Source organism: Bos indicus x Bos taurus, chromosome 5 (genome assembly GCF_003369695.1).
Source record: "Bos indicus x Bos taurus breed Angus x Brahman F1 hybrid chromosome 5, Bos_hybrid_MaternalHap_v2.0, whole genome shotgun sequence".
Lineage (NCBI taxonomy): Eukaryota > Metazoa > Chordata > Mammalia > Artiodactyla > Bovidae > Bos > Bos indicus x Bos taurus.
Window position 1 is genome coordinate 60,838,774 of NC_040080.1, and position 13,181 is coordinate 60,851,954.

The 13,181-nt window shown below is 37.0% G+C and overlaps 1 protein-coding gene across 1 annotated transcript; it reads right to left on the reverse strand.

The window, feature by feature from the left end:
• Positions 1 to 11,777: 11,777 nt before the first annotated feature.
• On the reverse strand, positions 11,778 to 12,796 carry LOC113893467 (olfactory receptor 9K2-like). Its single transcript, XM_027543446.1, has one exon. It carries the CDS (start codon positions 12,747 to 12,749, stop codon positions 11,778 to 11,780), a length of 972 nt encoding a protein of 323 aa, XP_027399247.1. The 5' UTR covers positions 12,750 to 12,796.
• Positions 12,797 to 13,181: the final 385 nt, after the last annotated feature.

The following is a 13,181-nucleotide window of genomic DNA, read 5'->3' on the forward strand; positions in this document are numbered from 1 at the left end:
CTTCCATGTACTGGCTACTGTGAATAGCGTTGCAATGAACTTTGGGGTATGTGTTCCCTTTCAATTATGGTTTTCTCAGAGTATGTGCACAATAGTGGGATTTTTGGGTCATATGGTAGTTTTATTTCTAGTTTCTTAAGGAATATCCATATTGTTCTCCACAGTGGCTGTATCAATTTAAATTTCCACCAAAGATCTTGAATAACTAAAGCAACCTTGAGAAATAAAAACAGAGCTAAGGAATCAACCTTCCTAACTTCAGACTATACCACAAAGCTACAATAATGAAGACAGTATGGCACTGGCATGAAAACAGAAATATAGATCAGTGGAACAAGATAGAAAGCTCAGAGATAAACTCATGCACCTATGGGCACCCTATCTTTGATAGTGGTACTGAGAAACCTAGACAGCTACATGTGAAAAGAATGAAACTAGAAAACTTCCTGATACCATACACAAAAATAAACTGATATGGATTAAAGACCTAAATGTAAGTCCAGACGCTATAACATTCTTAGAGGGAAACATTGGCAGAACATTCTTTAAATAAATCACAGCAAGATCTTTTTTGAGCCACCTCCTAATGAAAATACAAACAAAAATAAATAAATGGGACCCAATTAAACTTAAAAGATTTTGCACAGCAATGAAAACCATAAACAAGATGAAAAGACCACCCTCAGAATGAAGCAACTGACAAGGGACTAATCTCCAAAATATGCAAACAGCTCATGTAATTCGATATCATAAAAACAAACAACCCAATCAATAAATGGGCAGAAAACTTAAATAGATATTTCTCCAAAAAAAGACACGCAGATAGATAACAAACACATGAAAAGATGCTCAATATCATTATTAGAGAAATGAAAATCAAAACTACAATGAGGTGTCAACTCACATTGGTCAGAATGGCCATCATCTAAACATCAAAAAGCAATAAATTCTGGAGAGAATGTGGGGAAAGGAAAGCCACTTACACTGTTGCTGAGAATGTAAATTGATACAGCCACTATGGAGAATAGTATGGAGGTTCCTTAAAAAACCACAAACAGAACTACCAAATGAGCCAGCAATCCCACTCCTTGGCACATACCCAGAGAAAACCATAATTTCAAAGGATACATGTACCACAGCGTTTATTGCAGGACTATTTACAAAAGCCAGGACATGGAAAAAACCTAAATGTCCACTGACAGACAAATGGATAAAGAAGATGTGACACCCATATCCAGTGGAAAATTACTCTGCCATGAAGGAACAAAATGGTGCCATTTTCAGAGATGTTGATGGACCTAGAGACTGTCACACGGAGTAAGGTTAAGTCAGGAAGAGAAAAACAAGTATCATATATTAAAGCATATTTTCAGAACCTAGAAAAATGGTGTAGATGAACCTATTTGAAAAGTAGAAATAGAAACACAGGCATAGAGAACAAATGCAAAGAAACCAAGGAGGGAAGAGGGAGGGATGAACTGGGAGATGTGGATTGACATATATACACTACAGTGTATAAAAGAGATAACTAATGAGAATTAGTATATAGCACAGGGAACTCTATTCAATGCTATGTGGTGACCTTAATGGAAAGCAAATGCACAAATGGGGATTATAAGTATACGTATGGATGATTCACTTTGCTATATAGCAGAAATTAAACCAGGTAAAGCAGGTATTGAAACAGGTAAAGAAGGAATATTTGAAACAAACATTTCAAAAATATTTAATGGCATGGTTATACATACAAAGTTTTAACAAAAATTTATAATTTATATGAATAAATTCATGGGAGTAAAAATTATATATTAGAGTTTATAGCAGTAAAAATTATATATTAGAAGAATTAAATAATATGCTCAGTTTCACACTGTCAGTAACAACAAAGGCTAGGGCTGGACACAGAACTTTCTGACTCCAAAGCCCTGAGAGGTAAAGATTATGTGGCAGTGGCTTGGGGAAAGTTTTGTCCTCTATAGGTTTTCACATTATAAAGGTATTTGTTAACTAAAATGTATTAATAATTTTACTCACAGCTTATTAGCATTTGCTTTCTTGATTTATCATAAACTGTATGTTTTAAAGTATTGCTTGAGATTTTTTGGCCATTTTCTCCATTGCAATAACTTTTGCTTTATTTCATAAGATATTTCATTTAGGTACATATTTTATAAAAATTAATGCATTTCTTTGTCATATTTATAATGGCATAAGCCTGAATATTACTTTATTTAATAGCAATATGACAATTGATTTAAATTTTTTATTTGGCATATATTATTAAAACTTTCATTTAAATAATTTTATATAGCTTTTTATAGATGTGATGTTTTAAAACTCATCAATGGAGATTCGAACATATGCATATCAGGAAGCTTGATTGCCAAAAATTAAAATCAGAATGCAAGAAGAAATATTTTGTTAAAAATATGGTAAGCCGTTGATATTTATATATACAACTGAATACACTGAATCATAGGATATCTCTCAACTTTAGAAGATAGTCATCTCCAAACAAGTTTTGTCAAATTATATTCCCATCATCAGCATAGAAAATGCCAGATCGATTCCCATCTTTGTTAAGAGCTGGTAGGAATCATACTTAAATATTTTTTTTTAACAAAATCATGGGTCATGATATCACATTGTGCACTTACTTCACATTTCCCTGAAACATGCCATGTTATCATAAGGATTATTTTGACCTATGAACTCTGGGAGTTGGTGATGGACAGGGAGGCCTGGAATGCTGCAATTCATGGGGTCGAAAAGAGTCGGGCATAACTGAGTGACTGAACTGAACTGAACTGAAAGGTACTTTAACAAAATGAGCAGTGGCAAGAAGGCCTCTGGGTCTCCTCTTTTTCCTCCTGGAAACAGAAGACAAAACCCTGGTGACATTCTTATCATCAAGGATGGAAAATTGAGACTGAGACTTTATTACAATAACTCTTAACTTCCTTTATCTTCCCCACATAGGTTAGTTGCTCCTGCTGTTGCTGCTAAGTCGCTTCAGTCATGTCCCACTCTGTGCGACCCCATAGAGGGCAGCCCACCAGGCTCCTCTGTCCATGGGATTTTCCAGGCAAGAGTATTGGAGTGGGGTACCAGTGCCTTCTCCGATAGGTTAGTTACTTTTCCACAAGTGACTCATTTTGCTAAACTGAATACAAAGTATTTTCATATGTGCTTGCTAAATTACTTCACCTGTGTCTGACTCTTTGCAACCCTATGGACTATAAACATAGACTATCAGGTTCCTCTGTCCATAGGATTCTCCAGGCATGAATACCGGAGTGGGTTGCCATTTCCTTCTCCAACAAAACATTTCAGTTCAGTTCAGTCACTCAGTCGTGTCCGACTCTTTGCGACCCCATGAATCGCAGCACTCCAGGCCTCCCTGTCCATCACCAACTCCCGGAGTTCACTCAGACTCACATCCATCGAGTCAGTGATGCCATCCAGCCATCTCATCCTCTGTCATCCCCTTCTCCTCCTGCCCCCAATCCCTCCCAGCATCAGAGTCTTTTCCAATGAGTCAACTCTTTGCATGAGGTGGCCAAAGTACTGGAGTTTCAGCTTTAGCATCATTCCTTCCAAAGAAATCCCAGGGCTGATCTCCTTCAGAATGGACTGGTTGGATCTCCTTGAAGTCCAAGGGACTCTCAAGAGTCTTCACCAACACCACAGTTCAAAAGCATCAATTCTTCGGTGCTCAGCCTTCTTCACAGTCCAACTCTCACATCCATACATGACCACAGGAAAAACCATAGCCTTGACTAGACCGATCTTCGTTGGCAAAGTAACGTCTCTGCTTTTAAATATGCTATCTAGGTTGGTCATAACTTTTCTTCTAAGGAGTAAGTGTCTTTTAATTTCATGGCTGCAGTCACCATCTGCAGTGATTTTGGAGCCCCCCAAAATAAAGTCTGACACTGTTTCCACTGTGTTCCCATCTATTTCCCATGAAGTGATGGGACCAGATGCCATGATCTTCGTTTTCTGAATGTTGAACTTTAAGCCAACTTTTTCACTCTCCACTTTCACTTTCATCAAGAGGCTTTTTAGTTCCTCTTCACTTTCTGCCATAAGGGTGGTGTCATCTGCATAGGTTTTGTATTTCTTTGGGTCTTCATGCCGTTTAAGTGCTCCTGTGTCACATTAGACATATCAAATAAATTTGTATGCTTTTCTTCTATTAATCTGTCTCATGTCAATTTAACTATCAGTATCAGCTAGCCACTAAAATGCAGAAGTAAAATTTTGCCTCCTCTATATTGTGTGTGCTCAGTTGCTAAGACATGTCTGACACTGTGCAGCCATATGGACTGTAGCCTTCTAGGCTCCTCTGCCCATGGGATTTTCCAGGCAAGAATACTGGAATGGGTTACCATTTCCTCCTTCAGGGGATCTTCCCAACCCAGGAATCAAACCTGTATCTCCTGTCTCCTGCATTAGCAGGCAGATTATTTACCACTGAGCCACTTGGGAAGCCAAGTGCTTTTTATGCCTCTATTGAATTGATATTATGATTTCCTTCTTGTTTTCTATGAGTGTGTTGAGCTACTTTAGTTGATTTTCTTAAATGAAATGAACTTTGTATTTCTGGAATATAATAAATTTTGTTATAATGTTTTATGTTCTTTTTATATACTGATCAATTTCCTAATGCTTTAAGATTCTACTTTAACATGATAACATGGAATTCCAAAATATTTTTCACTAAAAGTAAGTGCCCCATTACTGTGAAGTCAATGATATGATTCAGGCAAGGGTGTGCAGAACTGCTCAGGATACCTGGAGGGTTCTGGCTCCTGAAGCAAACTCTTGATGCAGCTGCAGTTTGGTGCCATTTGATGGCTGTTATCAACTTTGACTAAATATAAGGCAAAGTGATAGAATGGAACTTCCAGAAAAACGGTTAATACAACAAAGTATTTCTTAGTTACCTGGTTTCCATCCCCATCATATGGTAGTAAGGAGGGGAAGTTGGCTAGAAATAACTAGAAACATGCAAAGCCCCAGACTTCCTTGCTTTCTGAGATAAAACTGTCCCTGGCATTGTCATACCTGTTTTTCCTCCCCTCTTTTGGTTCCTTGCCTCATCAAAAATAAGTCCTGTAAGAGCTCACTCCGTTTTTCAAGAAAGGATGAACATAAAATGGACTTATATTCCAATAAAATGTTGCCAATTATATTACATCTCAATTTGTCTATTCTTGAGATACCTTCTCAGATTTTACTGAAAAATTTTTAGAACTGTTGTGTGCATATTGATCAGGGCTTTCCAAGTAGTTGTTCAGTCGTTCAGTCATGTCCAACTCCTTGTGACCCCATGGACTACAGCACACTAGGCTTCCCTGTCCTTCACCATCTCCTGGAGTTTGCTCAAACTCATGTTCATTGATGCCATCCAACCATCTCATCCTCTGTCATCCCCTTCTGCCCTCAATCTTTCCCAGCATCAGTCTTTCCCAATGAGTTGGCTCTTTGTGTTAGGTGGCCAAAGTATTGGAGCTTCAGCTTTAGCATTAGTCCTTCCAATGAATATTCAGGGTTGATGTCCTTTAGGATTGACAGTTTGATCTCCTTGGTGTCCCAGGGACTCTCAAGAGTCTTTTCCAGCACTATAATTTGAAGACATCAGTTCTTTGGTGCTTAGCTTTTTTTATGGTCCAGCTCTCACATCCACACATCACTACTGGAAAAACCACAGCTTTGACTATATGGACCTTTGTAGGCAAAGTAATGTCTCTGCTTTCTAATATGCTGTCTATGTTTGTCATTGCTTTTCTTCCAAGGAGCAAGCATCTTTGGGACTAGTGGTAAACAACCTGCCTGCAAGTGCAGGAGATGCAAGACACACAGGTTAGATCCCTGGTTTGAGAAGGTCCCTTGGAGGAGGAAATGGTAATCCACTCCAGTATTCTTGCCTGGGGAATTTCATGGATAGAGGAGCCTGGCAGGCTACAGTCCATGGGTTTGCAAAGAGTCAGACACGACTGAATTACTAATACTATCACTATCACTAGTATATAACAAGATGCTTTCATCTTGCCACTTTTAAGATTCCCTATTTATATTAAGCTTTTGACATTTTAAATATAATGTGTTTGGTGTATTTTTATCTGACTTGCATTTATCTGACTTGGAACTCTGTGCTTCCTGCACCTGGATATCTGTTTCTGCCTCCAGTTAATGGAAATTTTCAGTCATTATTTCTTCAAATAATTCTATTAGTCTTTCATTGTTTTCCATCTAAGATCTTTAGAATGTGTAGATTATTCTGCTTGAAGTTGCTCCATAGGTCCTCTTCATTTTTTAAATTTCTTTTTTAAAGTTCTTGTTTGCCTTTTTGTATTTTGCTGTTCCTTTGGATGATATATTTCTGTCTTTTATTCCAGGTGATAAAATAAAATTTATACTCAAAGGCAGGACGAGAAAAATTAAACATAAAACTCTCTCTCTGTGTCTATTTGGCCTCCTACCTCTCTCCCTAATGTGCAGTGAGGATCTGCCTTATACACTAACCAGAGGGCCTCAAAGATGGAAATGACTACTTTGCCATAAAGATCATCCTCTTCTTTTCTCCTGAAGCAAGCAATGTAACTTCTTAAAAGGTTAGTGTTCCTTCCCAATTGTGTAGGGGTCACAGTGACTTGCTCTCTGCCTTGTACGTGATTATCTGGACTATGTATCTTTGGTGAACTTTATGTAAATATCAGTATTTGATGTACCTGACTATGTTTTCAACTTCTACCAAGTGGAATAGTTATCAAAGCTCCCTGAGAGTCTGTCTCTCAGATTATAATGGGTTTGAATAAAAGTCCTTTTTCTCCTTAACTGGTTAATTGAATTTTCATCAACACAGGCTACTGATCTGATTCTCCAATTATCTAGTGTGTCACTGCTTAGTTTTCCAGTTTAGCTATTGTATTCTTCAGTTCTGTGACTACTATTTGGTTGTTGTTTTTGATGTTCAGTTGCTAAGTCATGTTTGACTCTTTGGACCCCATGGACTGTAGCACAACAGTCTGCTTGTCCTCCACTATTTATCAGAGTTTGCTCAATTTCATGTTCATTGAGTTGGTGATGCTATCTAACCATCTCATCCTCTGCTGCCCTTCTCCTTTTGCCTTCAATCTTTCCCAGCATCAGTCTTTGTCAATGAGTTGGCCTTCACATCAGGTGGCCAAAGTATTGGAGCTTCAGCAACAGTTCTTCCAATGAATATTCAGGGTTGATTTCCTTTAGGATTGACTGGTTTGCTCTTTTTGCGGTTCAAGGGACTCTCAAGAGTCTTCTCCAGCACCATAATTTGAAAGCATCAATTCTTCAGTGTTCAGCCTTTTTTTAATGATCCAACTCCCACGTCAGTGTATGACTTTAGGAAAAAATATAGCTTTGACTATACTGACTATACTATACACTTTGTCAGCAAAGTGATGTCTCTGCTTTTTAATATGTTGTTTAGGTTGGTCATAGCTTTCCTTCTTTTAAAAGGACCAAGCATCTTTTAATTTCATGGCTGCAGTCTCTATCCTCAGTGAGTCTGAAGCCCAAGAAAAGAAAATTTGTCACTATTTCCACTTTCGCCCCTTCTATTTGCCATGAAGTGATGGGACAGATGCCATGATCTTAGTTTTTTGAATGTTAAGACTGTTTGGTACTTTCTTATGCTTTTCGTCTCTTGTTGAAGTTCTCACTGTGTTCATCCTTTCTTTCTCTTGAAGTCTGTCAGTATCTCTATGAGTATTACTTTGATCTCTGTATCAACTAGATTACTTATCTCTGTTTTGTAAAGTCTTTTTAATGAGGTTTTATCTGTTCAATAATTTTAAACATACTCTTCTATCTCCTTGCTTTGCTTGACTCTCTGTGTTTGTTTCTATACATCAGATGAAACAGCTATCTCTCCCAGTCTTGAAGGCATGGCCTTGTGTAGATGATGTGTGAGGTCTAGAAGTGCCATGCCTCTAGGTCACCAGAACCAAGGGGCATCCCTTGCGTGAACTCTGTGAGATAACTATCTGTGGTGGGGCCACTAATTCTGTGTAAGTGGGGCAGGTAGCAGGGTACTGCCCTAATTGGCTGAGGCATGGCCACAACTTGAGGCTTACCCAACCATAGAAGGACCTTTTTTAAGGCTCCCTGGTGGCTTAGAGGTTAAAGCCTCTGCCTGCAATGCAGGAGACCTGGGTTCAATCTCTGGGTCAGGAAGATCCCCTGGAGAAGAAAATGGCAACTCACTCCAGTATTCTTGCCTGGAGAATCCCATGGATGGAGGAGCCTGGTGGGCTACAGTCCACGGGGTCGCAAAGAGTCAGACACGACCAAGCAACTTCACTTTCACTTTCTTTCACTTTTAGGAGGACCTTTTTTAGCTGCTTTCTTCCTTGATTCTTTCTGATAAACATTTAGTTGGTCTACAGTTAGCTTTTTGCTCTTATAGAACCACCAGTCTCCTTTTAATTGCTTATTACCAAATATTTATTAAGTTTTGGAGTTCACTTAAGCTTGAATTTCATACACATGTTTACAGATAGAGTCAGTTCACATGCAGAGAGCTATGGAGCCCTCTGTTATCACGGTACACATTTTGTTCTAGGTAAAACCTGCACTGGAGCAGGAATAGTGGCCCAGTTAGCTCAGAATGACACTCCTGCTTTAGGAGAAGTTTTCTGAGGGAGGCCACTAGCCTATGGTATTCTGAGCATAAAATTTCTATCCTTTGAGAGAACTGGAGCAGCTGGAATTGGGGCCCAGTACTCCTGGCCTGGCATGCTTAGGGTAGAGATTTTATCCATGAATGGGGGTTGGGTAGAGATCACCAGACATTTTAGGTACTCTTGCCTTGATTAGACTTTCTTCAACGTGGAGCTTGAGGGGACAAGTAATGTTAGCAGCAACTACAATCAAGGGGATTGATTGTACCATCTTTTTTAGATGGCAACCTTTGACTGGGATCCAGGAGCAGAGGGATCTCTATGTTCCTGCCTGTACTTGCCTGAGTGCACTTTCAGCTCTGCTGGGATGAGAGAGGGCAGGGAGGGAGTGGGTCCTGGCTCAAATGTCATAGATTCTCACTATTCTTCCTGAGATTTAGTAGATTTTGTTGGGTTTGTTCTTTATTTATTTCTGTATATTTCCCTGGTAGTCTCTTCAAGTCAAATATATATTTATTATGAGATCTAAGAATCACAAGTCTCAAAATTCAGCAAAGATAAAGGAAACAAACTAGGCAAACACATATGAACACTTATAACAGCTGTATACACAATATCTAAAAGCTTAACAAACATCAATTGCCCATATTTAAGAGTGCATAAAAATTGGTATACATGTGTAATGGAAACTGGAATATTATACATGACAAAATAAATCTCAAAATCAATTTACTCAGAGTAAATTGAAGAAGAGTATGAAGAAGCCTGAGAGAAAAGAGCACATACTGTATGACTCTATTATAAACCAGCCAAAGCACTGGTTATCTAGAAATGGGTTTGGAGGGAAGCATGGCCTGAAAAGAGGCATAATCAACCTTTTGTAAATGAAGGAAATGTTCTATATCTTGAAGATGTGGTGTTTTTATTGACACCAAAACTCATAGAGTTGTTCACTTTAAATACATACTGTTTATTTCACACAAATTCTTCCTCAATAACGTGTTTTTTAAAAAATAATGAGCAGATCTTTTTTAGATCTGAGAACTTGCATTTTTGAGCAATGATTCAGAAGTATCTTTTTTTAAAAAAGATTTAATTTTCACCTGAAAAATAGAAAGATACTCAAGAAAACAGAAAATGTATTTATGTGTATTTATTATATATTTATTATGTATTATAATAAAACATTATCATTATTAATTAACAATTTATTTAGATATTTCTTATATAAAAACAGAATAATAAAAGGAGGCTAAATTTTTAAATATAATTGCTGTTAGTGTAGCAGCAACTGAGTGAGGATTCAATACCATGAACTCTAAAACTTAATTTAATAAAATTTACTAGTTATGACTCTACAATCAGCTATAACTATAAATGTAATGGGATGTCATAAGATGAGATTAAAGACATAAGAATGTTTTAGATAAATATGCTCTTCAATCTATTTAGGCATATTTTACTAGCACTCTTTTGCATGTAAAATATAGAATTTTTCATGCAACATTCTGAGTCCTATAATGGAACAAGCCTTCAAAGAAAGAAAGTCCTAATTCTTTTCAGTTCCACTTCAGCTAAATCTGAAGCACAGAGTCTTTGCCTTTTAGACATTAGTGTCATCATTATATTAAACTGAGAAATAGGAGTTTCTGCAAAGTAAAGACAGTTGAGTATAGAGCACATAAGCAAAACCAGAATTAGAAAACTCAGTCTGATCTGACATTATTTTCTTAACTCTTAATGATTAACTATTATTACTCATATTTTCCTCCTCAGTTTGTGAGGCAGCGTTTCCTCAGAGATCCTCAAACATTAGAAGTCATTATTCACTTCCACCTATTTCTTATTTTATCATCCATTAATCAGTGTTCAGTTTAGTTTACCAATAATTTTAAAGGTATTCCCTCTTTTCACCATCTTGTGTAAGACTATTATCCTTAAAGCCACCATAACCTCTTACTTGAGCAATCACACATTTTCTGTGATTATCTTCTTCCATGAATATTTATCTACTGCAAGTTACCAATGTGATTTTTATAAAATGCCTATTAGAACAAAATATCTTTATTTTTTTTTAGAACACAATATCTTTAAAAAAAAAAATCCCCAGTGCTCTCTGCTGCCTGTAGAAAAAAGTAATTTATATCATCATCTGTATAAGCTGCTCTCTCTTTGTAATTTCTACATATGCCTTTATTCACTGGGTTTACCATATGACTATTGCTTAGATATTTTCCATCAATTAGTTGGATCTCAAGTACAGAAATTATTTACACCTATGAATTTTTATAAGCAAAGAGTACATCAAAATTCAATAAATATTAATTTGATGAATGAATTCTCACTAAGGCATATATAGCAAAATGTGAATTATCTGTACTAGTTTATTTTTATTAGTTTTCTTGTGAAAAAGGAGAATTTTCAAAAATAATTTATCAGCTTAGTAGATATTCAAATGAAGGGAGAAATAATAATGATTTAACTCAGAGAAACCATGAAATAAATGTGCCATTCATTTAGCCATTTGGAAACTGTTAATCACTCAGTCATGTCCGACTCTTTGTGACCCTATGGACTGTAGCCTGCCAGGCAAGAATACTGGAGTGGGTTGCCATTCCCTTCTCCATTAGGTGCTACTTACATTTCACACTTCAGACTCTATGTACTACAGACTATCTGACTCTCTCACTAGACATTCACAAAGATTTCTTCAGTAAATCTAATATTTTGTTCTGTCTTGCTTAATACATCAGATTGTATTACCTCTACCAAGTAAACATATAACCACATAACATATGTGACTGACTCAAGATAAACAATACATCCCAAACAACAATCTCAGAGTTTGGAGTAAAATTGGAATATGTACTTCCTAAAAACAAACTACAAGGCAATCATGATCATTATCCAAAACGAAGATGAACATGAAATGAAGTACAGAGAAAGTCATTTCATTCCAAAATCAACAGCCAGACAGAACATAGTACAAATGTATTCTTTAGCAGTAAGTATATAGGATTCAAATAGTCTCTAAGATTAATGGGTACATTTTTTTAAAATCAGTCCTTCCCCAGGTTGTTATAAAACTTAGTGCTTTCAGTTATATTACATTTACTTAATTCTATTTTCAGTTAATATAGAATTAAATAAACATAGTTTATTCCCTAGGATCTTCCTCAGAGCTTCTTTTACATCTTTGTTTCTCAGAGAGTAAATCAAAGGATTCAACATGGGAGTGACCAGGGTGTAACACAAGGAGGCCACTTTACTGAGCTCAGGAAATCTGTCAGGGATGACATACATAAAGATGATGGCACCATACAGTACACTCACGACTCCCAGGTGAGAGCTGCAAGTGGAGAAGACTTTCTTTCGACCCTCAGTGGAGCGTATTTTTAGAACTGTGGATACAATATATATATAAGACACAGTAATGACAATTATGGTAGGCAAAATGATAATGCTGCATAGGAAAAAGGATACAATATTAGGAATGTAGAGATCAGAACAAGAAATCCTCTGAAGTGGACGGTAATCACAGTAAAAGTGGTCGATGGCCCGAGAAGCACAAAAGGGTAAAGTAAATGTCATGCTGGTCTCAATAACTGAGCTGATACAGCCACAAAAGTAGGAAGCAGCTACCAACTGAACACAGAGACGTGTTGACATCTGAATGGAGTAGAGGAGTGGGTTGCAAATGGCAATGAAGCGGTCATAAGCCATGACTGCCAGGAGAAATCCCTCAGTCACAATAAAGAGGGCAAAGAGAAAGAGCTGGGTCACACAGCCTGCATAGGAGATGGACTTGCTCTCAGACCAGAAGTTGATCATAGCCTTGGGTGCAATAACAGATGAATAGAAGAGATCAATGAAGGACAGGTTGCCTAGGAAGAAATACATTGGTGTGTTCAGCTGGGGATCAGTCATAATAATAATCATCATGCCAACGTTCCCTAGAAGGATCATGGCATAGACAAGCAGAAAAAGCAGGAAGAGGAGAATGTGGAACTCTGGGTGGACCCTGAAGCTGACAAGAATGAAGTCAGTCACTTCTGAGTGGTTGCTTGTTTCCCTGTGGCCCATGGCAGAAATCTACTGAAAGGCACAAAGCAAAATAAATGAAATTGTGGCTTTGATTGTAGTGCTATTAATACTCTCTAGATGTAGAATTAAATTATTTACATTTTAATGAGACATTGCATACAAATAAATTTTAATGTCAGGAACATGCAAGAATTTGAAGTAGATGTCATTAGGCTTCTTAAACTGTCATTCTATTAAGCAATGAAAGATTCTCTTTGGTTATTTTATTAAATTATATGTGGCATGGACTTCTGCAAGAAATTAGCATATTTTATTGCCTAAAATTAGTCACATTTTAAATTTCTACTCTTTAGTATATTTATAGGTAAGAGATTTTCTTTATTTAAAATAGCAGTATTTCATATTATCTAAAACAGGAGTAATGAATCTAATTTTTAAGATAGTATTTATAGCCATTATGATAGCTATGTC

Coding starts and splice junctions, on each gene's coding strand:
- LOC113893467 (XM_027543446.1), bottom strand. CDS start 12,749: ATGGGCCACAGGGAAACAAGCAACCACTCAGAAGTGACTGACTTCATT.